Genomic DNA, 25,075 nt, shown 5'->3' on the forward strand with positions numbered 1-25,075 from the left:
TGGGCCTGATTTTTGAGGGCACTCCAACGTTAGACTCACATCTGAATAAAATTAAGCAGAAGCTAACCACAGCAATTTGTCAGACACGAGTAATCATTTCTAAATATGGTACATTTTCCATCAAAGCTGCCATCACATATTGGGATCAGAATGTTGTAGCAACCATTCTTTATGGTATGGAAACACTAATTGTTCCTTTAGGGTTTTTGAATTTAGTAGAAGCCAATTTTTGGCGTTCAATCTTAAATCTACCTCAATGTATTCCTGGAGTGTTAATAAGATACGAATTGGGATTAATTTCTCTAAGTGCATAAGTATATAATTGGCGTTTATATGCCTTATTTCGTAAATGTTTACTATCTACATATGGTGACTCTACATTATCTACTATTTCAAGTTACCTAATTAATTCTACAGAAATGTTCCCAAAACACTGGACTATGAAAATTTTAACAATCATGGTACATGCTGATATCTCACTAAAACTGCTTATTGCTCATCCAGAGCTGGCAAAGAAGAAGGTGTATATGATGGACTGGATCGACACCCGAACTTTGTGTTTAACTTATAAAGACTTTGATCCTACAATCTTTGGTCCAAAACGCTATAAAAACATTGCGTCCTATTTGCTTTTAGCACCATCTGCTGCTTTAAGATCTGCAATTCTTCGCTTAAGGTTTAACATCTGGCCTACCGGTGAGATCAAAGCAAGAAGGAAACAAATTGCTTCTGAACATAACTGGTGTCGGTTCTGTAAAAATGTTATGATTGTGGAATCCCTTCAACACTTAATACCGGATTGCCCTGCACTTAGTACACTAAGAAAATTGCACTTTGTTAACCATTTTGCATACTTTGCACAACTCGACCCAAAAAATAGATGGGTCGCCTTGGCTGCTACTGATTGTATGAGTATAAGAATTGCAACAATCAATTTTTTACAGGCCTTGAACCTAGAATGATGATGATTGTATAATATGAATTGATAAAGTTTTTGACTGTTTTATTTGGATTTCTATGTTTAAGAATTTTCTAAATGTATGAATTGAAAAAGTTGATATAAATTCAACTATATTCAATAATAAAAAAAAAAAATAAAAAAAAAATAGGGGACACACACTAGGGACTGTCTGGAAGTCAGAGATGCCTTCAATCCGTAAGGACTGTGATGAGTCAGGAGGACTGGGGTGCTGAAGATTAGCATACACAATCCAGGCATTACAGCCCAAACAAATTCCAACAGGACTCAATGACATCACAGCCACTCAAAGTTCACCCTTTAATTGTTTGCCTCGGACACAAGGAAAGTTTATATACCGGCAATGCCAACTCAGTCTTTCATTATTCTGAGGTTGATCGATTGAGAACCATTTAATGGATAATAATAACAGCTATGATATGGTATGATATGGCATTTGTAACGCGCCTATACACAAGTGTTTCGATGCTGTTCGCTATTAGCACCCGGGCAGGGGAAGCCAGCCTATCAGGTGGCTGGGAACGCAGGCTTGAACCGCTGATGCAAGCCCGCGTTCCAGCCAGCATGATGGCTGGTTCCACCATCTTTTCCTCACCAAACTCCTTTTTCTTTTAACCCTTCCTAACCCACACTTACCTTAATTTGGCTGCGGCAGCACTCGCCGCTACTTCTTCCGGGCTCCAGCTGGCCTCGATGGATAGGGAAGAGGGGCTCCATACTGAGCCCTGCCCTTTTTTTTCCATGGCAGCCATCTTTGTAAAGGATTATCCTACGTTCAACGGAACGTGTGAAGCGTTCCGTTGAATGAAGGAAAATCCTTTATTTTAGCACCCTGGGTTACCGCTTTGGCAACCCGGGGTGCTAACAGCCTTAATCCCTCGTTCCAAGGCTGGAACTGGGGTTAACAGCCCGGAGCCGCTCGGGCCGATAACTTAGGCTACTGGGCCGTTAACCCCTGTTCCAGTCCATGGAACGGGAGCTTAATGCCATATTATAAAAGTGTGAGGAATCTGACATGAAGCACTATAAAACCTGATAAGCTTGTTATGACCTCACAATAAGCCCCAATTCCATTATCGTAGAACTCGGGGACAACACAGTAGGGCTGACGTATTCACAAAAAGGCTGAATGACATCACAGCAGAGCATTATCCTCACCATAAAACTCAATGGCAACACAATAGGGTGACATTAATCCAGTAGAGGGCCTCTTAGCCTAACAATCAATCAATAACACCTGCAGAGTCGGCTAGATTGTTCATTAATGTCCTGGGGCCCAAGTTATAGGCCTCTGCGAAGCGAGTGCAAAACATAGTGATCCAAAGGTTGCAGACCTGACACTTCCTAGTTTTCTGCTCCCTAAATACATATTCAACAGCCTCTTTGATCATTAGACCAGAGCAGCCATTAGTACTTGAAAGAATTGAATTCAACTGGTCAGCTCCGAGCCATTGTCACGAATCCTTGATCCTGATCCTGTGGCTTAGCTGTCTCTAGTAACCCTTCATTGTAACCGATAGGGGTGTCGATATATAATGCAAACGCCTTTAGCGATGGGATGATGCCCCACTGGGCACGTGGAAAGAGGGGCGGGGCAAAATAGAATTGATCCGTCCATACGCAGCTGCAAGCATTGGTCGGTGAACTAAACAAAAAGAGTTCAAAACACACGTCAGAAATGTGTAGGAGTGAAATGTAGGACGTCAATTAAGATAGAAAATGTAATTTCATTTTTTTTAATGATCTTTTTTTATTTACATGCAAAAACATTGAGACATCACATCACTGTAACACTGGTGAATGATCGACAGGCTTTCGGTGGCCTTTGTTCGCTTTGCTTTAGGTAAGAAGAGGTACGTTTCATAGGATATGTGACACTTGCCAGAGCAGCCAAGCCCAATCACGGGTGCAGAGCTATCGTACGTCCATCTTTGCACGCTTCCAGGGCTAGTCCGAGGTGACAAGAAGGACATGGACTGATGCAGGATTTTGAGGTGTAATGTAATCAGGACTTCCTTTGGCAGCAGCTGTGAAACTATGCCTCTCAATGGCTAGGCAGGTCAGTGTGAAATCCACAGTCAACTATCAAGGTAACATAACCAACATGATTTAACACTATAGGGTACAACAAAGTATCTTTGAAAGTGGCCAGTCAGACTTTTTACAAACAACATCATTTTAGATTACGCAGTAAATGTAATTTCTCTAGCCGTCTGAAGGGGTTAGTACAGGGATTGCCAAATCCACTCCTCGGGAGCCATCTCCACATTTTCCAGGTAACCAAGGGAAATAAACCTGAATATAGTGAATCTGAATTTGAGTTATTTATATAGTCAGGGGTTATGCTGAAAACCTGGTGCGGTTGGGGCTTTCAGGAACTGGGCTTGGAGACCTCAGGTTTATTAATGTCTTCTTAGCTGAGTTTTATGGGAACCCGATCTCAATATTGGCCAACTGTGTCTCAAGTATCAGTGCTATTTTCCTTGACACTAGACTCTTATGTAAATATATATTTGATTTATGCTGGCACTAAATTGGTTCTCTACATCAGGAGGTCAAGACCTCTTCACACAGGTCAATGTATGTGGAAGATCCAGGCAACATTATCTCCCCTTCTGCAGAGCATTGTTCCTGCAACATTTTGCCTGACCTCAACATGGCTGTTGCTCAGGACATGGCTCCACCAACAAGTAACTTTGAGCAGAATAGTGTTCCGGATGCCTACAAATTGAAATTATGGACTACACTGACTGAACTTCAATTGGCCAGAATATCCCAAAGTATTATAAGGAATATGTCAATAAACAGGTATGTTTTGGAAATCTTTACATCAAGCCCTTCTGCACAATGCACTGTATGACCAATTTAATACATTGAATAAACCAAATGAAATTCTGTTTGTGTGTGAAAGCAGTGCCATATCAAAATAGTCTGAATTCATACTTATTTCGTACTTTTGGCTGCAAATTAATAGTAGAAATAGATGCAGAGAGCGGGATTGTTCGTTTTGAATGGAGATTTAGTTTGAAAGTGAATGGTTAACTTCGAACCCCAGAACTATTCTACAATAAATGGCCTCTATCAAGGACCATGCCTTAGGCAGCAGGATTTGGATTAGCATTAAAAATACCTATATCTTTTAGAATGTTACAGCATTAAGGTAGGGCCTGGTAGCCACAGCGGTTTGACACTTTAGGGGTCGGTAATGGGAACAGTCTTAATCTTCAGCAACCTGTGCTTTGTTGCAGTCCATTACCATTGGCGGTGCTTTTGGGCATTCCGTAGGCCACTAATGGCCATCCTCTGAGTATAGAAAAAGAGTATGTTTCGATCGGGGTAATGTGAGCCCTCTTGTTTTGTCCATATGTCCCTCAAAGCCACGGATTGGTCGGGGGCTGATGGAGACAGCTGTGCAGAGGTGGTAGGTAGATTGATGCATAGCAGGAGGAGTGTGTGTGCGTGAAGGTGTCTGTAACCGGCCACATTACAGCGTTCTCAAGGTTCCCCATACCATGCCAGAAACGGCCAGCCAGTACTGTTTTTACATATGGTATGATAAGTCATTTATAACGCGCCTGTACACAAGTGTTTCTAGGTATTCTGGGACTTTTCGTTTTCCAAAATTTTAAATGAGAAAGTAAAACATAAGTCCCAGAATTCAAAAAGAAAACTATATTTGTCAGCGCTCTGAGGTCCGCTGGCGAGTTGGCGCTTCATAAAAATTCTATAGAATAGAATAGGACTGCATGCCTTCTCAGACAAGGCAACGGGAAACTTGAGAGCACTGACATGATTGGCTGTAGAAGGAGGGGAACATTATGGTGCTGCCATGGTCATCCTGGTGGGGTGGAGTTTTGTCATTGCCTTCGCGTATGATAGGCCATTTTAAAGGTGGTGCAGCCTTGGAAAAGTAACCTGTGTAGCTTTCTGAAGGGTAGAGTGATGTGGTTGTATTCCATCAGTTTTGTGATGAGATGGCCTGCAATGTCCTCGACAGCTGTCAGTTGGGCCAGGAAGTGGTCGGGATTCCGGAGTGGAGAGGATCGTGCCTGTCTGGTTTTGGCAAGGGCCAAAAACAGCCTGGACAATGGCCCTGGACATTGCCTGGACAATGGCCCTGAAGTGTGAATTTGGGGGTTGAAGGCCTTGCTGATCCAGAGGAGAGAGATCTGGGTACTATGAAGCTTGCGTGTTCTTTGCGAGGTGGATCTTCTAAGGAAAGGCTACTGTCAATGGTGAAGCAAAGGGAAGCACAGGTAAGATGGCCCCAAAACATATCATGCAGCCAGGAGGAGGTCCCTATGCTCACAGTGTGGAAAGGGGCGAGGGTGGCTAGCCAACCAAGCCTGTAGGTAATCAGGGAGGTAAACAAATAACCGACTTAAGATGACCATAAACTAAAGAGATATGTAATTTAGGCGAGTATAAATAAATAAATAAATAAAATGGACTTTTATATCGTACATAGTCTAGCCTCTAAATTGGTATTGAACCCGTGCTGCTCAGCATTGTCTTGCTTTCAAGATAAGCACGTTGCCGCTGAAACTGGCTTTGATATCACTGGTAAGGGATGCTGGAGAGGGACTAGGAGTAAAGTCACAGATTGAGGGTTCAACCAATCACACCGTGCTGCCTCCACAATTACTTATATAAAGCCCTTTCCACCAATAACAAATCAAAGGCGTGTTGCAAGTTATCGCAGATTCACCCGGAGTACCCCTTTCTTGTGGAATGGGTAGAAATAAATAAAGAAACCCTGTTGAATTATCTGAGGTTTGATTGCAGTTTCAGACAACACATATACGCTATTTTTTTTACTTTGCAATGTAATGTGTTTTCTTGCAACTTTACTGAAATCTTGGTTTATGTCAGAATTTGTTTTCCCCAGGATATAAGAGAGAAAGATGTTCCGTATTATACGATTCTGCAAATGACATTTGGAATCATCTCGGCCTTCTCTTAAATCCTGAACCTCAAGCAGAGAACATTCATTTCTTCCTTGGTCCACACGTCATTCACATTTTAGCTCAATAAAGCAATCTCTTTGAGGTTCAAGGGCCTCACAAATGTCCTGTGAGTGAATGCACAGCTGCACCGGACAGAGAGCTAGGCCTCTGAGAGGAGGATTCTGAACAGGTGATTATTGACACTCTACCTTTGAGAGTTGAGAACTACTGGACATATATGGGTGCTCCGGTCCCTCGTCGAAGTACTGACTCTGTTGAGAGTTTGCACTTTCTTTCAACCAAGAACCATTGCTTACGTGTCTGCCTATGGTCATACTTACTCCAAATAATCCATCAGCAAATTTTCCGCTTGGTCTCTAACTTCATAGGGACTTTTCCACAGCTCCTAAGTGTTGGCCGTACGCCTTACTGCTTTCTGGTGTTTGGAGCCATAGACTGAACCAAAACACAATCTATAATGGAACATTTCCATTGTGTACCACAAATCTTCTTTTCATTCATTTTCATATTGTGGCGGTGCTCTTTGGCCTCTTGTACTTTGCTTATGCTATGCTACGGGTTGTTGATAGAACTAAGTCACCTATATTTGAATTACTTTCTCTGGCTATAGAAGGCAACACTTCACTGAAAGGCAACCAAACTGTGACATTAGTTTAGCACTGAAAAGTAAGAGTAACCGCTACGTTCCGCTATTTGGTCCCATTTTCAACTAAGCACTCTTACAAAATTTGGTTTTCATCCATATAGACGACATTTCCCTTCCTAAATCTACACCGCCCCGCCCGAGCGGTGCAAACAAATAGTCTGTTATTTGTAAGGGAATCCTTTCGTAAATTGAGCAATATGTAGCTACTTACTATTATGGGATGTCTAACAGTACTCTGGAACTACTACTTTTCAAGAGGGACAGTACAAACTGCGACCATATTATACATTGTGGGATCATGAGATGTTGGTCATTAGATGGAGATGCTTGGTTTAACGTACTCTTGTGCTTTAAGATATGGCTCCAAAGAATGTATACCCCGTTCTTTTTCATACTGGAAGTGCATGGCGGATACTGGTGAACGTTCGTACAGATCTCATTAACTCCTCTGAGAGTTCCATCAAGCCAAAGTCTAGATCCTCCGGAAACCGTGTCTCGTTCCATGGCAGTCAATTGAAAGGGTTCTATGAGATCTCGACTCTGCCCTCCCAGGGTGTTTGCAGCGACAGCCACAAAATTCGGACCCCCGACATTCCAGAACAAGTCCTTGAGCACATGGTCCTCCCACCCGTCCATGGTCAGGAAGTGAAGTAGGAGCTTTGCATGGAGTAGAGCCGATCGATGGGGTTTCCCACCCGGGCTTGCAGGAGGTTGGCTTCGGGCGTGGATAGGAGGCAGTCACCCAGATGACTCATGCTGTCATTGTCCAAGTCATGGAAAACACCTTCCGAGTCTATGGGAGAAGTGAAATTGATGTCAGCCATTTTAAGAATACATGCAAAGACATTTGAATGCAGAAACATAATTGCCAGTTCTTGCTCCTCATGTAGTTGCAGCCTAAATGTTTTGTCCCAGATCTTATGATGTTTTCCATGAACCATAAACTTTATTGCAGCCATTCCTACTTGAAAATATACTATAGATAGGCGGGTATGGAATTGCAGTGCTGGGTCCCCTATCGCCCCCCATATCTTTCTCCCCCCCGAATGGAACTTTACAAAATATCCCACAAAATCAGAATGGCCTGTATATTTTGGGGCATTTTGTTGCTGCTGTCCTATTCACCTGGACCTCAGTTGAAAACAATCCCTGGATTGTTTTCTCAGGACCCAAATGTTTAACCCCACCTGGATGGACAGGAACATTTCCAAACTTTCAGAGTTGGCTTTACATTTTGTTTTGAGCATTTTGTGGTGTTCTTTCTCCAGGAGCCAGATTTATATACTTACCCAAATTATCATTTCTTATGGGAAACCTACTAAGGGTGTCTGGTGATGCTAACATTTGCATAGCCCTGTGCCGTGTGGTCTGCATGGCTGCCACCCGAGGTCTGAACACCCTGCAGCCAAAACAAACGGTTTAATTGTATATAAACAGGGCTATTCCACCCATGTTTCACTCCTGGCAGTCTTGGAGGGTGCATCTGCCCTCCCTGGGGGCAGGGCATGCCCCAGGGTAGTGAAATGTGCCCACAGGAACAGCTTTCACTGTGAGAGACCGACGCCCAGAGCTTAAATCCATGAACTTAAGTTGGCTGCCAGGCTGAAAATGTCAGTGGGCCTAGAAGCTGAACTATGTATTATTTCTTTTTTTAAACTTGGATCATATTTTAAACAAACCAAGTGAAGATTTCTTTTTGGGACGCCTATGTAACTTTCCTGGATGGAACGTAGCAAAACTTTCCACAAGAATTTGCAATGCGAGATATATGTTGCTTCTAAAGTTTCACACTGATTTGTGCAACGTTGCCAAATTTGTTAGGGTGTGAAAAAGTGCTATTCCTATGAGGAAACGTTGAAAATGCCCAAAATGGCAAGGGGCATGGCCTCTGTCCATTCCCATTGGAGACTCTGTCCAAGGCCCCGGGCACTGTAACAGTAGCCACTCTGCATAGCCTGCAGCCATGCCTAGAGGGCGCAGCGCCGTGCGATGGCCTTCAGACATGAACCATTTCTGTGGCCCTCGCTGCAGTGGCTGTTGAGCTCACTGTGCCTAGACCCCCGGTTGAAAGCCTTGCTCCGTAACATACCAGCCAACCTCCTGTCCAACTTTGATATCCATGGTAACGGAGGTCGGAGGATACTACCGGGGTAAGTCGCTGGTCTGGGACGCAAGACAACGCAGAGCAACAGAGGTTCGAATCCCGAATCCGCGCTTTGAAACCAAACTTAGGTTTGGTATTTGGTGCGTTATTGTATAAAATACATACGCAGGTATGTTGATGTGTTCCACTCGACTTGCAGAGGAAAATGTTTGTTTTGGGCAATCTATTTGCCACCCACGCTATACACTTATGAAATGTCCCCCAAGCATTTAAAGAAGGCTGTATATGCAATTATGCAGGTTAATGCAGTTCTGTCGGGGTTAATTTCCCAAACCTGCCATTTTGGGTTTGTAAGGGGATTGTAAATTTTGCACAGTCCCGCTCCTTGGGTTCACAGTCCTGCGGCCGGTTCTGTGAATACTGTGGTCAACTATTCACTTTATTTTCATGAAAATGCCATATTCCCCTCCTTTCCCCTCTGGCATATGTCCTTGCCCATCTCAGGGTCAGGACAAGATCTCAGTCCAAGATACTCAGCCTTGCCTAGCCAATCACCTATTTGGATTCTTATCGGTTGGGCCAGCAGACCACTCTGTGTACCAGAAATAGTCCAACATATTTATTTCGCTCTTTTAACCACTATTTATTTTAAATAAAACCCCCAAGACAGAGTCCCCCAAAACAAGAAAGGATTGCAAGTTATCCCAGATTGCAATATTCCAAATAATTCTGGCTGTTCATATTTTTAGGGACGTTTCGTACAGTTTCATTGAACTGCACCAGAGTTACAACCATTTCAAAGAGTACTCTTCCTATGGACAGTCTGACTTCTTCATCGCTACAGGGTCACATCTTACGCACAGTAATTTAGATTATTGTGGCAGTAATATTCTAGTTCTGCCTCATTAGAGCTTAGAATAACAGCAATACCTTGATGAAATGTGGGTTTCCAATTTCAATTAACTAAACGGAACATCCTACATGATTGTTGGACACATCTGTTGGCATCGTAACAGGGTAAGGCATGGACGCCGCTCAGGCCGCTTACCGTAGGGGTGTAGGTGGTCTCCCGGCAACTGTGGCGGAGTGAGTCCTTGCCTGTACAAGTCTGTGGTGTAACTGTTCTGGTCCAAGGCCAGCAACTGCTGCTGCGAGATTCTGGAGTAAGGTCCCATCAACCCGTCCATGCCGTGAACGCTGGCGCCATCTGGGACAAGACAACACAGGAAGTCAGAACTGCTCACGCAGGCCATAAGCCCCACCTCTAAATCCTCCAGATCAGAAGCTTTGTAACTACTGCTCAAAGTAGGATCTCTTTTAAATAAAGGAATTCTAGTAGCTCAAGCACCACACACCAAACATTCGCTCAAAGATCTCTTCTAAATAAAGGATTTCTAGTGGCTTCGCCAGCAAACACTAAACATCCACTGTAAGAATGCATTACAACTATCGCTCAAAGTAAGATCACTTTTACATAAGATTTTCTAGTGGCTTAACAGGCACACACCAAACATGAACTAGAGCAGAGCCTTTCTAACTACTGCTCAAAGTAAGATCTCTTTCAAAGAAAAGTTTTCTAGTGGCTTAACCGGCCCACACCAAACAGGCACTCGAGCAGAAGCCTTATAACTACGGCTCAAAGTAAGATCTCTTTTAAATAAAGGCTTTCTAGTGGCTTAACTGGCACACACAGCAAACATTAGATTCTTCACATTTCCTACGCTTGTGTTTTTTAGGCTTTTTCTGAATGTTATATAGTTTGATTCGTGTCTAAACTGTGTTGGTAGACTGTTCCACTTTTGTGCTGCCATCACCGGGAAGGCTCTACCCAGGCCATTAGACCGTTTGTGGGGCATGCATGTAATCAGACCCTGTACCTCTGATCTAAGTGATCGCCTGGGTACATGCTGTGTGATCCGTTCTTTAAGGTAGGTCGGGGCCTGCCCAAACCAGGCATCTGTGGACTACAGTCATGGTCTGGACTTAAAATGTTTGATCCTACCTGTTAAGACATACAGTTATAGGTAATGTAAGGTAAGGCTCGGTAAGGTAGGGTGGTCTTGTATTGGGTTCTTCTGTGTGTGGCTCTGAAATAAATGGAGTGGGGGAGGGTGGTGTGAGTGGAATAACGGGAAAGGCAGGAGCAGAAATACTGGTTTTGTTGAGTGCAGGTCCGAAGCACCTGTTATTTGTGTGCTGGCATCTACTGTGTACCCCTGGGTGAAGTCCCTAGGGCATGCTAGCCAGATGGGCAGTCCCAAGGTTAGTAGAGTAGCTGTGGATAAATTGCAGTGGGATGGATTGGGGTGTTCAAAGGGAAGAGTAGAATAGGAGTCTGTGTTTATTGTGCTAGACCTTTTTGTAAAACTCTTTTTATTGCTTTACATAACACAAATAAGACAGTAGTTCTTCTACAACTATCCGACTCATACATAAGGACAACAGTTTGGCGAATACAATCAAATACAAGAGTCATCGTTCGAGTAGCGAATACAATCAAACACAAGAGTCATCGTTCGAGTCCTCCGAGACATTGGAAACATGTTGTGCCTGGCACAGTAGATATGCCACATAAAGACTGCAACATTTTTCCGGTCTTGCAGAGGGGTGTAAAGTGGCACAGTACTCCGTTTCCACATCATGACAATACACAATATCGGTTTTCCCAAAGATCATGCAGCGTAGGACGGCCCCAATCCCCATACCGTGGCACTCCACCTCCTCCACACGAGAACCAATAGGAGACTCATGAGGTGCCTAATGTGTCCCGCAGTCTCCTTTGTGTATCCCAACAATGCAACTAATGGGGAGTGAGTGACAGCCTCACCAACAACGTCGAAGACCTGAACCCAGGGCTTTAAGTAGGCTCAGGCTTGATGCGGCCAAGCCCCGGCAGGCTCAGAAATATCGTTCTGAGGCGGGGCTCATTAATGTCCATTGGCAGCCCCTGCTTCTAGAGGATAAGGCTTTTTTTCAAAAGCCTGAAGCTCTCGCTGATGTGCGAGATGTTCCGGCTTCAGAAAAAAATGCCTTTAATCCATAATGGTATTGATGGAACCGGCTTCCAGGGGCCTCTCCTTTTCAGCCTTAATGGTGGCGCTGCCCCATACCAGGCAGTCGAGGGGCAGCGCCACCATTAGGGCTGAAAAGGCAAGGCACTGTCGCCTGCCAGGCAAGCCAATAGTAAATGAATGGAGATATCAGCTTCCACCTCTCACAGGGGGGGGGCAGGGTGCTGATCTCTACAAAGGGCTGTCTGGCAGGAGGACCTGAAGCCCATTAAGCCTGGGTTCATCAAGGGGGCATGACGTAAAGAGCCGGCAGGCATACACCCCTCCCCCACGGTTAGGATACGCCCCCTTGATGAGCTCCGGCTCCTTTTCCAGTGCCATTTAAGGCACTGCCTGAACCCAAAGTCGTGTATTCGGGTCAATGCCACAACAGGTGTATAAATGTGGCAGCAGAAACCCACATTGTAGGGATGCCTCAAAGGTCTTGGGGAAAGATCTATGCAGGTCAACATGGGTAAAGTAAAATTGGTGCCAAGATTTAAAGTGTGTCCGTTTGAACCTACTGTTAAATGCTACCGTCTTCGTCTGGGCACAACAGTAGTGCCACACGTCATGCGGGATAGGGATGACCAGGGAGTCCTCCCACCTCAACGAGAATCTGCCTCTCAGCCCACTGTGTTGTCTATGATTTTTTAGTACAACGCAGAAAGTAATTTCCCTCTGCTCTCAGCACTGACCAACCCATGTAGAAAGGGGGAACGTGGGGAACCAGACCTTCAGCACATTCCGGAGCTGAAAATATATACACACGTCCAGTGCCAAAGTGCCAATACACAACTTGGTCAGACATTGCCTGAACACCTTTTCACTAATTGGCAGGATCCTGAGAACATTTGGAACGGGCAAAAGGGGGGAATAGAGCACATCATGACGTGACTTCTGTTCAACTCAACACCAGGCCTTACACATGATCTCAACCATGTTCTTAGCTCTTCCTATAATTTGCAGGGAGGTCAGTATTACTGCCCAAAGAAGTGCAGGTGAGGCGAGTGTCCTTTCATTCTGAACGTGTGACCTATCTGAGTCTGTATCGTACCAGTAGGATACGAACGCTGCTTGTGCCGCAATATAATAGGCTTCAAAATCCAGGCACACTAGCCCACCCTTCGCAAGTGGAGCTGTCAACTTATTCCAGCGTATACGAGGCTGCCTGCCCTGCCAGATAAAACCTGGAACCACGGCTTTCACCTCCTTGGAAAAGGATCTAGGGATCTCAATTGAAACATTCAACGAAACATACAGGGGGAGGATAATCATTTTTATGAGAGATATGCAACCATACATTTTCAGCGGGAGTTGTTTCCAATGTTCCAAGGTCAACCCAGCCTGTGCAAGTTTAACCCTATGGTTCTTTTGGTAGAGAACCTCTGGGGTTTGTGCTATTTCCACTCCCAAATATCGAGTACTCTCGCCGTGCTACTGGAAGCCCATACCATCGCAGTACCACACGAGGCTATCGATCAAGGGGAATAACACCGATTTTGTAGGGTTAATGTTAAGACCTGAATATCGCCTGAGCTCAAGGACATCTTCCATAATAGGTTCTAAATTTACCTTTGGATCAGTGACGAACAAAATCATGTAATCGGCATATGAAGAGATCACAAAACGGTACATAAACAGGCTTAATCCCCTTTGAATGTGTCTAGATCTAATTAATTCAGCAATAGGTCTAAGGCCAGGGCAAATAAGAGGGGACACCCCTGACTTGTTCGCCGCCCCACTGTAATAGGGTCCGATAAGCGACTTTTCACTTGGAGCTGTGCTACAGGGGCCGCACATAGTAGGGTTATCATAAACATAAACACCTCACCAACCCCCATACGTCGAAATACGATGGGCCACTCCAGAGACAAAATGCCTTCTATGTGCCAAGAAGGGCTGCAACCACTGGGGACTGATTATTCAGTGCCGAAAGCAGGCCAAACACCCTACGTAAGCCTTACAATGTGGACATTCCCCGGGATAAAGCCCACCTGATGTGATTTAACCCCCTTAGACATCAGTGGGGCAAGTCTAGCAGCAAGAACCCTTGCCAATATTTTGTTATCCAAATTGATAAGAGAAATTGGACTATACAATGCGCGTTCCTCTGGCTTTCTTCCCAGGCTTCCGAAGTAAGCTGACAACAGCCTCCCGTATCGACACAAGGAGACGACCATGCAATAGAGCTTGTTGATGCATATTTAAAAAGTGAGGCATGTGAGGGGTCAGTAATGCGAGGCGGACAACTGCTTGTAGATTTCTCAGTATTAGACATTTTATTTGAAAGAAAAAGTGCAAATAAAACCTAACTAAGCCTACTCTTCAGGAATTCCCTACCTATTCTAGGATCTAAGGGATCTAAGGGAAAATCTCCTAGCATACACAAAACTGGCCCTCTCTCTAAACAACAGAACAATCAAAACAAAGCATAGACAACAAAAATAAAAGATGACCAAACAACCAGTGTTTATTTGTCCTGGGTAGATCTTGTTCCCCAGGAATGTGCAAAGTCAATTTCTTCCAAGGAAAAATAAAGTTCTAATTCAGTTCATCCAAATAAAATCCACTGGTAACAAACAGTTCCTTGTTCGGTTGCTGAAAAGATCCCCTTTCCAAGTTTCCCCAAAGAACACAGTACCAATGGCAATCCTGGATAGCCTCCTTCCAGGATAGAATGGATAGAAGTCAAAACAAAAGTTCCACTTCAACTTGAATAACAATTCTTCTTGTGTAACCTCTGCAGAGTCGTGAGTACAATTTGTCAGGATGCTTCTTCTAAGGGGGGTTGCTTTTCCTGAGCAACTCCCTTCTGCAAATGGCACTGTGAAAGCAGGGGCTCCTTTGCCTCACAGTCTACTGCTACAACTATATTCAATTGCAAATGTTCTGACTAAATTATAGATAACCACAGTTCTGCTACTTCTGCTGCAACCTGTGTTAAAAATGTATTGGGCAACTTTATACAAGACTCTTCGGCCTCTACTGGTTGGCAAGGCACTCTTCTCTCTGTGTCATAAGAAAGGGCAGTCTCTTTGCCTTTCCTTTCAGTGTTGCAGCTACCACAAAGGTCTGTCTGAGCTCCTGGACTGCCTCTCTCTCTGCTTCACTAGTCTTATCTTCACAGATTCCTGATTAGTTCTTTTAACAAGCACCCAGGTCCCTTCCACATCTTTAGATGCACCTTTCTGTTCCTAGTAGTTACCCAAAGCTGCACTACAACTCTTCCAACCTTGGATAACCTTGGATAACCTTGTCACCTTGTGTCGGAGGACCCTGGTTTTACAACAGCTTCAACAACTTCAAAACCAGTATTCAGTTCTTAATTGGGCTGGTCTACCGTATGAATGCTCTGTCTACTGGCTTGGGGAATGCTTGTTCGTTCCATGACTTTAACAACTTCTGGAATTATTAAAAAGTATGTTCTGAATGTTCCAAGATTCAGGTTTCCCTTCAGAAACAGATTTAGGTATAAGCATGGTGTCCTTTTGATGAAGAACTTCAACTTATAAACTTGCGTTCCCTTTTGATTCAGGCTGCATCCTGCGTTAACATGTAGGAGGATACACAATATCTTATACACAAACTTTCTTTGATGTTGAATATTCTTGTAACACTTTGGGAAAGTCGACTACGGATTCTTAAATCATTACAGATAACGTTCTCCAACTTAATAGGAGACCCAGAACCTCTCTGGTAATGCTTGTTATGAAACAATGGGAACAGGAAAGATTTATTCTTAAGTGAGCACTTTGCGTAACGCTGAACAAACGTGTGCTACAATCCCTTTTGTTAAACAGGGCTTCCCATGACTGTGAACGCTTTCACTCACTTTTACTTCTACGCAAGTGTAAACTATGCTGCTTACAGTTACCAGCAAAGTATTTTAAGTTAAGCTCCGAAATTACAACGGTTGCAGGCTGCTTCCACTTCTCCATGGGCTTCAGGTAAACGCACGGCTTCAGCTCTGCATTCACAGCAATTAGGCGCACCTGGAAAGACTGCCAGTTTCTTCCAGTCTCTTCCAATGCAGCCACAGCCAAACAGGGATTGTGAGCACAGGGACAACTCAGTGCCTGTAGGTGAAATCTGCTCTTCCTTTTGCTCCAGCGTCCCTTCTGTGGTCACATTTCCTAGTTAACTGCCGTCTTCGTGCTCTGCTTCTTCTTCTGCTACTACTGCCGACCTTCCAGCTCCTGCTCCAACTTATTTCTGCTGCTCCTTCCTGCAGCAGTCTTTATTGCCCATCCAGTGGGTTAATTGGCTTCAGGTGCAGGCCCTTCATATTAATTGCCTGACCATGCCAAAGACTATTAGACAGACCTGACTGTTCTTCACCTCTACATGCCGCCTCAGTCCTCTTTTTTGTCACAGCCCCTGATGAAATCTGGGACATGACATTTTTAGGGAAATTCGCTTTTCTTATTCTCTTACTCCTTTTGATAGTACTTTCTGTAATAATGTAACTTCAGGGGTCTTCTTGGGCTTCTTACATATACTTTATTACATAGTTACATGAAGCTACATATAAGGATAACCACTGGGTCCCATCACCCAGGCTTAACTGACATCAGGTAGAACACTCATACAGCATTCACACATCAACAATCCACATGACATCACAGGGTGTCTCATTCACAAGCAAACACTTCACAACACATCTCCTTCCTTTCCAATGACGCACAACCACACGACATTCACCAACAAGCACTTCACACCACTTTCACTTTCTCTGACATTGTTGGAAGAGGAATTATAGGGCTTAACCGTTTTAGAGCTAGATGGAACAGAAAAGACCACATTTACATCATCCACTTTGGTATACCATTGGCATTGGGGAGGATATATATTTTTAGGGAGGCAAAAGACTTGTTCTTCAAATATGGTACTTTATTGGGTTATTGTCATGACCTCTGGCCTTGGCAGCCAGGCCATCTGGGCTGCACCACGGTCTTCCATCATGGCCTCAAGGGCCCCATCATGTCCCCCAAGACTCTCTTGGAGTCAGTCCCGGCGCCTTCGGCCTTCGGCGCCAGGATCATATGGGAAGTCAGTGAACTGGAACTCACAATAGCATTTACACAACATGGATGCCCCCGCATGGCTCAATTCCAGAACTGAGCCATGCGGTCTGCATTTTAGGTGTGTTCAGGCCTGGGGGCATCTGGGATACCTGCAGGCTATATAAGCCACGCCTAAGCTGGAGAACACGCTTCGCGTTACTCTGCTGATCGCAGCGTGATGCTCACCACGGTCTGTTGGAATCTTCCTCTGTATTCCGAGCCCGATTACCTGCAAGAACATGAACAAGAACACCGTTAGTATTCTCTTACCTACTAGTGAGCCCCGCTTCTGTCCTCTGCTCCAGAATCCCGAACATCCAGCATCTCGGTGAATGCTCGCTCTTTCTTGGAAGCCGCACCCTGGGAAGAAAGAGAACAGAGAAGCAGCATTAGTAAGCGTGTATTCTTCAACATTGAAAAACAACCAAAAGGCGCACGCTTACCTGAATTTGACTTGCCTTTGGTCCACGTCCATTCTGGGCCATTCAACGACCTGCAAGAAGAAAGAAAAGGCCGATTAACAAGCAGAAGTGCTAGAACGCGGTTCGCGCAACACTTTACTCACCGCTCTCCATCTTCTCGGCATCATACAGTCCGGTACATCACGGCGGCCTGCAAGATAGGGATAGCAAACAGGATAGCACAAGAAAAGCACTTAGCGCCGCACTCCGCGCTTTCACTTACCATCTCGTGCACAGCCCAAGGCAGCACGGCATCACCAGAACTCCTTTCACACCTAATAAGAAGGAAAGACATTAATAGGGGCAATTGCAAAATAAAGGACAAACTGCTAAAACAGCAGACTTACCTGACGAACGGAGTCGCAGCAGATCTGGACTCTGAGGGGCCCGCACCAGTGAAGCAACTAGGTTGCGACGCGCCCATCCACAACGCACCCCTGCACAGAACAGCAGGACGGTGAGCGCACCATACCAAAAAGCATGGTGAGGATAGCACTAAGGGGTCGTTGGGTCCACAAGGGAGGTGGGCTCCGGGCTAGAAGAGATAATAAAGCTAAACCCAAACTCCTGTGTTTTCAGACCTGGTCCTGAGCCGAACAAGAGCCCAAGGGAGTGGGTCCAAGGTCGGAAGCAGTCTACAAAGCCAGTTCTTCTTGCCCTGAGTGAACCAATATAAGCCAACCTGATTTAAATAACCATCCACGTCTGACTGAGGCGCTGTAGTCTTGAAGGAATAAAGTGTACTATAGAAGTCCACCAGGGTCCTAGCAATATCACCATCAGTATGAAGCAGGGTCGACTCCAATTCCTAATAGTTGTAATATGAGATCTAGGCGTTTCAACTCGCACAGCCCCGGCCAACAACCTGCCTGGACACTGACTGTCACCATACTGACGGACCGATGTCTGTCTATTGTGCTAGACTTTGTGGGTGATCTATGGAATATGTTTGTGGCATAAAAAAATGTTGAAATATTTAGCCGTGACCTGTTAGTAAAAGTGGAGCAGGTGGAGAGAGGAAAGTGCTAAGTGTTTAAGATAATATTTGGGTGGCAAGACACGGCATGGGGTATGTCGGAAGTGAGTAAAGATACAGATGGCATTATGGATGACAACGCTAAGCATATCACATAGACTATCATGGGAAAATACCGGTCAGAGTGAAACATTCTGTGTGCTCTAGTTTCCAGGGGTGTCATCAATGAGGTAATAAGGATTGTCATAGGTGCTGGCATCTGTGATGTCATTGGTTATTCCATCTGTGATGTCATTAGTGTGCTCATGGACTGCTCAATGGGCAGGCTACGAGTTAAGGTAGAGTTGCTTGCAAAACTTGCAAAATCTCAACGGTTTTATTGGATTAAACCATCACCTTAACATTACTTCAACTAAAGTTTTTTCACTAAATTTCAAGGGTTTTGATGCACTGAACTGTTCCAACTGAACTGCTTCTTAAGTAAGGGTTTTTGCAAAGAATTTCAAGGGTTTTATTCCGCTACTCCACCCCACCTGTAATAAGTAACTTTGCATATGTTTATAAGTTATGCACCATGACCTTTTTCCCATTACATGATGGTTGAGCAATAATGACGGACTGGGTCAAAAATGTGCATGTTAGCAGACATTTTGAAATTATTTCAAAAAGGTTTTCTTTGGGTTGCATGAGATTTTCAGGGGAGATTTTCCTGAGAAAAAATTGCGTGTGACATTATTATTTTTCTGCTTCCTGCAAGAACACATCTCGTGAGAAAACATAGTTGTCCTCGAAAATGCCCCTGTGCTCAGGATTCTCACAAATGTATCATTCTCACGAGAAGACAAAAACATGATAATTCAAATATTTTCCCAGAACCCCAGTTTTGATGTCTCCCCAAATCCAACTTGAAGTCGAAAGTGGGAAAGACTATCTTTTTTTTTTCTTTTTTTTGTTCACTTTATTTTCATTTTCAATTACAAAAAAACAAAGTAAATACAGAATAACAATGACTAGGTCAATAGTGAAATTCGCATAGAACATCATTTAAGAGATATCAATTAAGGAAAAAGGAACCACAAACTATAAAACATCCCAATAAGAAATACAATCAACGATCACACATACAGGTCCACAAATACAACATAAAACAAAACACAAACACCCACAACACACAACATATATTGTAAACTAGACTAATCCGAAAACTCTCAAATGAAGCACATTTCACCCATAAAGATCAGAGAAATTCCCCCATTGTTCATCATAGGTTGAATGGGATAAGGTTTGGAGAGTAACGGTACGGGCAAAAACGGATTTGCAATTACGTTACATACATCAGAGGATTTTGGGTAAAATCTATTGGACCCCTGCTCGCATGTGTGATTTGGGTCTGGTCGATTGTGATAAATGTTGGGGTTGTGGAAAAGTGAAAGGTACGCTGATTCACATGTTGTAGAACTGTGAGAGGGTGAGGACATTTTGGAGTGATGTAGTTGATAGGATCGACCAGGTTTGGAATATTGCATTTCCTAGGAATCCATTGGCAATTGTTTTACTATTACCGAGTAGCACTTACAGAATTAATTGGGTAACATCGTGTTGGATAACTAAGATTTTGTTGGTAGCTACAAAGCAGATTTTGAAGGTGTGGAAAAGGAGGAAGAAGCCAATAGTTGAGGATTCGATTTTTGAAGTGCAAGTTCTTTCTCATTATGAGAAGACTATGTTTTGTAAGTTGCACAAGGAAAGACTCTATCTTAATATTATTTTAGCAATGATGTTATGTTGTTATGTTATGGTCACTTTTATAGCACACGGTCGCCCGGAGGCATCATGGTGCTGGAGAGGCAAGTAACTAACACCTACACAGCAAAACAGCCAAGCTACCGCAATAATTAAAATAGATATGTTTTTAAGGTTTTCCTAAAAATCCAATGGTTTGGCATTTGTTTCATAGCAATGGGGAGATCATTCCACAGCTGGGCCGCAGCAATGGACAACGCCCGACCCCCAAAACGGGCGCGGGCAGGTTTTTGATGTGTTTCTGGTAAGGCAATTCCAATCGGTATTTGACTACTCGCTGGATCGTCACGCTCTTGTATACAGATCACAAGAGCGTAGATTTTCTTGCAAAAAGATCAAATGCCAAGAAATAGTTTTCGATAGCGCTACCAAAACATTAACACTACCTTATTACTCATGTTCCCCGATCTCCCCAGAAGCAAATCTCCTCCCTCTATTTTGAGTACACTCAGTTTTCCATTCTCTTATGAATTCTTGCGAGAACTGCTAGCATTGGTGAGAAAAAAAGTTGTTTCTCAAATGTCTCACTTTTGTAATGCTCCATTGGCGATAAACAAAAGAATTTGGTGCTGAGGCACTCCGTTCGTCAACAAATTGTGAGAAAACTACTGGACGGATTTGCACCAAACCACCAAAATGCCCATCTGCTCCACTTTGTGCCCATCTTGTTTCACATTTGAAACAAATGCGTCCAGCTGTTGGGGCTGTGCGCCTGTTCAATGGATGCTCATTTTGGTCCTGATCACGAGTTGGGCGGTATCCTGGGTGGGATACCACCCAACTTTATTTGTGTTAGCCTCCACCGTCCCATGGTATTAACGCCGGATCACGGGTTGGGCACTAACCGTTACTCCCCATTCCCCATTGGGTCCCTTAACGCCGCATTTAAGGGCTATGAGAAATTGTTAAGGTAAACCGTTGTCAGGAAGCACCAAGAGCCACAGATACAAAAGGAAGACATTTAGGCGACATGAACAGTACCATGCTCCTACACGTAAGTAGTAGTAAGGGAAATATGGGAGCATTCACCTGCACACCACTCTCAAGCCATCCTCTCATCAACGGTCACACACGGAACCTTTAGGAACTCACTCACACACATTCCGCACATAGAACACTCATCACTTCATGTATGCATGCAGGCAAGATAGTGTCACCATCAGCCTGTGTCCACAGTTTGCTAGGCCGAGGCCCAGCAGAGCAAAAGTCAGAAACAAAACCTCCTAAACACACATGAACACATAATTGTCCCACCAGCAAACAGAGCGGTATGTAGGCACAATAGAAATGGATACATGCATTTAGGTCCACAGTCTAGTACCTCAATCTGCCAGGTGGTCACAACCGGTGGGAAGGACATTAGCTAATGGACAGCAAAATGGACTAACATAAAACCTATGCGAACACAGAGGCCGTGATGTGTGTACCCAGACCAAACTCTATAAAATATACTGGCCCACATCACAACTAAGACAGTGCTTGTCGTGGGGTACGTAGGCACACAAAAGTAATAATGGCATAGGCACGGAGAAGGTAAGTATATCACTTTTTTATTGCTATCCCTCGAACCGAGCCTCCTCCTAACCCTTCCCGCTCAAAGCTTTTACATCCTCCATCTCAATCCAAATTTGAATTCCGCCTTGAGCACAAGAAGGACCAACTGTCTAATTTATAACATGATGATATTATAGCTTCCCCCCTTTTTTTTTTAAATATACAGTTTCATTAGCCCATTTCCTCAGTCTCACAGACTGCGGCTCGTAAGGGAGATGATGTGCCTATGCTGGGAAGATGAGGTCAGGATCAGGAGTCAGGCAAGGAGGCATGCTATCTGAACTCTTATTTGTTCTTCAACCTCAAAATACCTAATCTTTCCCAAAGCCTGAGATTGAATTCCTACTCTAAAAATAAACAAATGAAAGGGTGCTTGTCAGGATGTTGTACATAAATGAAGTCCGCGGTCCAGAACCCTATTCTAATATAGTCTCTCTCTCCCTACCTCTGAAAAGAAAAACACAAACACAACCAAGGTATACTCTAGGCCATTGCCCGAATAAAGAGACGACAGCTGGTTTCTGGACTCCACCCTTGTGTCTCTTCACTATAGGCCTCTTGTCTAATGGGTACAGTCCCAAACAAGTAGTTTGTATCCTTCGAGTCTCTTTCTCTCCTGTCCACTCCCCAGCCTGGGGTTTCTTCCTTCGTTCCCCACTCTGGGCCTCTGCTCCTTTTCTCTACGCACTCTGGGGTTTCTTGGTTTGTTTCTCACACTGGGACTGTCACAATCTCTCTCATCGGTTCTTTCCCCACACCGGGGTTGGTTTCTTTTCCTCTGGCCAATCTAAGGTTTCTTTATACTTTCCACATTCTGGGGCTTTCCACTTTTTCTTCCCCCACCCTGGAGTTTCTTTGCGGCCGCACTGCTCTGCGGCTTGTCTCACTCTTGTTCCCCACTCTGGGGCTTCATGCATCTCCCCTCTACAGGGCTTGTCTTTGTCTCACTCTCTCTCCCTACTCTTGGGATTCTTGACTCTCTCCCTGCTCTGGGTTATCTCTGCGCTCTCCCTAGCATGGGGTTTTTCTCGGTGCTCTCCTCACCTCGGGACTTCTCTGTATTTTCCCCACTCCAAGGTTTCTCTGTGCTTTCCCCACCTTGGGCTTCTCTAGTGTCTCCCAATCTTGGAACTTCTCTGTGTTCTTCCCACTGTGGGGTTTTTCTGTGCTCTCCCCACCTTGGACTTCTCTAGTGTCGCCCAATTTTGGGACTTCTCTGTGTTCTTCCCACTGCGGGGTTTCTCTGTGCTCTCCCCACCTTGGGCTTTGCTAGTTTCTCCCAGCCTTCGTACTTCTCTGTGTTCTTCCTACTGTCACTGTCGGGTTTCTCTGTGCTCTCCCCACCTTGGGCTTTGCTAGTTTCTCCCAACCCTAGGGCTTCTCTATGTTCTTCCCTCTGCAGGGTTTCCCTGTGCTCTCTCCACCTTGAGACTTCTCTGTATTTCTCCATTCTGAGGTTTCTCTGTGCTCTCTGCACCCTGGGCTTTGCTAGTTTCTCCCAACCCTAGGGCTTCTATATGTTCTTCCCTCTGTGGGGTTTCTCTGTGCTCTCCCCATCTTGAGACTTATCTGTATTTTCCCCACTCTGAGGTTTCTCTGTGCTCTCCCCCCTTGGGCACTCTAGTTTCTCCCAACCCTGGGGCTTCTCTATGTTCTTCCCTCTGTGGGGGTTCTCTGTGCTCTCCTCACCTTGGGGCTTCTCTGTATTCTTCCCACTCTGGAGTCCTTCTTCCTCTTGTATGCTTCACTGCCGACCTCCCAGTTTCATAGAGCCATCGCGCACCTTCTTCTGCTGTGCAGTGCTTCTCGGGAGCGGCGTTAGATCTGTCTGAAACAGACTGCTTATGCGACTCATCAACTGGGTTCTGTGCTGATCCCTGTCATCGCTCATATCCCACTTGCTTGCTTCATTTGGAGTTATGGCTGCAGCTTCCCTTCTGGCTGGTCTCTCAGTACTCCACGGGTTCTCGTTCCCTTCTGCTGCTCGGAACCGGGTTTCGTCCGGCTACTCATTCGTTCAGCGCTGCTGCCTTCCTGCAATATAGAGTGTGATGCCACGTCCAGCGTAGTCTCTCTCTGCCTGGCCACATCTCCAGCAGGCCTTCTGGCTCCCTCGAGTATGAGTACATGGCATATGGGTTTATGGTGTATGCCTAAATTGAATATGGCCTATGAGTGTATTGTGTATGTCACGCCAGTGTATGGCATATGTGTTTATGGCGTATGTGTTTATGGCGTATCACAGTTTGGTGTAGGACAGTAAGCCATATGGTGCATGGCATATGAGTGGCAAATTAGTGTTTGGTATGCGACTGTCTGGCCTATGAATGTGTAGACTATACCTCTCCAGTAAACAGTGTATGGCTTATGAGTGAGTGTTGTGTACTCACACAACTCTCACTCATAAGCCATACACTGATGCAACATTATATTGCATATAAGTAGTGTATGAGTGTTTGCTGTAAAGTCAAATTAAATGCACATGACTTACAACCTCTTATAGGTATGAAAACTCCCCTTAAAGTGAGGTTTGACTTTGATGTGAGGTTTTATACATATAGAAGGTATATAGGAGGTTTACATTTTTACATCGCCTATGTTTCATTTGCATAGAAAAATTCACCCAAAAGTCAGTCCTGTCTTTAATTTAACTTTTCATACATATTTCATACGAGGCTTTTCATGGTATGTATGTCTGAAAAAGTACTGTGGTAAGTCAGAAATAGGAGACGAACAAGAAGACATGGTTCAATATGTTTTATTAAAGAAAAGGCGGCCACAACTATTCCTAGAGTTACCATGATGGGTTTCCTTAACTTCAGAGAAAACACAACCTGATGCTCATCAGGATGTCTCACAAAAATTCTATTTTCCGTCCAAACCTATTCTATCTCATGCTCTATTCCATCCTTAATAAATTAAACAACATAATCTTAGCTTAGGTTCGCTCCCACTCTACTTGGCTTCCTGTGGCTGGTTTCTGTCTCCCACCAAATTGTGTCTTTGGTTCTCTCTCTCACAGGCTCCGCCCTGAAGTTACAGGTCAGAGTTAGGTACTTTACACCTTCCTCCCTTTTTGGAGAAGGTTGCTCTGGATCCCCATGCAATCATTCTTATCAGTTAAAAAAGTTAATCTCCACATAGCAGTGGCTGGTTCTCTATACCTGGTTCTTGTTTGCAACAACAAGATTAATGAGTCCGGATTGTTCTGATTTTATATTCCATCTCGTGTTGACCCACACTGGGTATTTTAACCTCCTCTGTCCTTTCACATATTTTATCCCATCTGGATACGTTATGGCGTTCACCTCCTCTTTGGGTATTCTGAGGCTCAGCCCCTTGTGGGCTATCCAACCTCTCAGGTCATCTGATTTTGTATGGCATCACCGCCTCGTGGGGTATTTTCTAAGTCAGCCCCTAAAAGCTATGCAACCACTCAGGTCATTTGGTTATCGTGATGCGTTTACCC

General features: G+C 44.4%; 1 protein-coding gene across 1 annotated transcript in view; it reads right to left on the minus strand.

Annotated features, from left to right (window-relative positions):
• Positions 1-2,740: 2,740 nt before the first annotated feature.
• LOC138447725 (LIM homeobox transcription factor 1-alpha-like) overlaps positions 2,741-25,075 on the minus strand; it is a 779,358-nt gene continuing 757,023 nt past the window's right edge. Inside the window, exons 7-8 of the mRNA XM_069604025.1 lie at positions 9,745-9,903; positions 2,741-7,385 (exon numbers count right to left, since the gene is read on the minus strand). Coding sequence (XP_069460126.1) covers positions 7,231-7,385; positions 9,745-9,903 — 314 coding nt within the window. The 3' untranslated portion in view covers positions 2,741-7,230. The remainder of the gene's footprint in view (positions 7,386-9,744; positions 9,904-25,075) is intronic.

The sequence above is a fragment of the Ambystoma mexicanum genome, chromosome 3q, assembly GCF_040938575.1.
Source record: "Ambystoma mexicanum isolate Mex_15411 chromosome 3q, UKY_AmexF1_1, whole genome shotgun sequence".
In the NCBI taxonomy this organism is placed as follows: Eukaryota; Metazoa; Chordata; class Amphibia; order Caudata; family Ambystomatidae; genus Ambystoma; species Ambystoma mexicanum.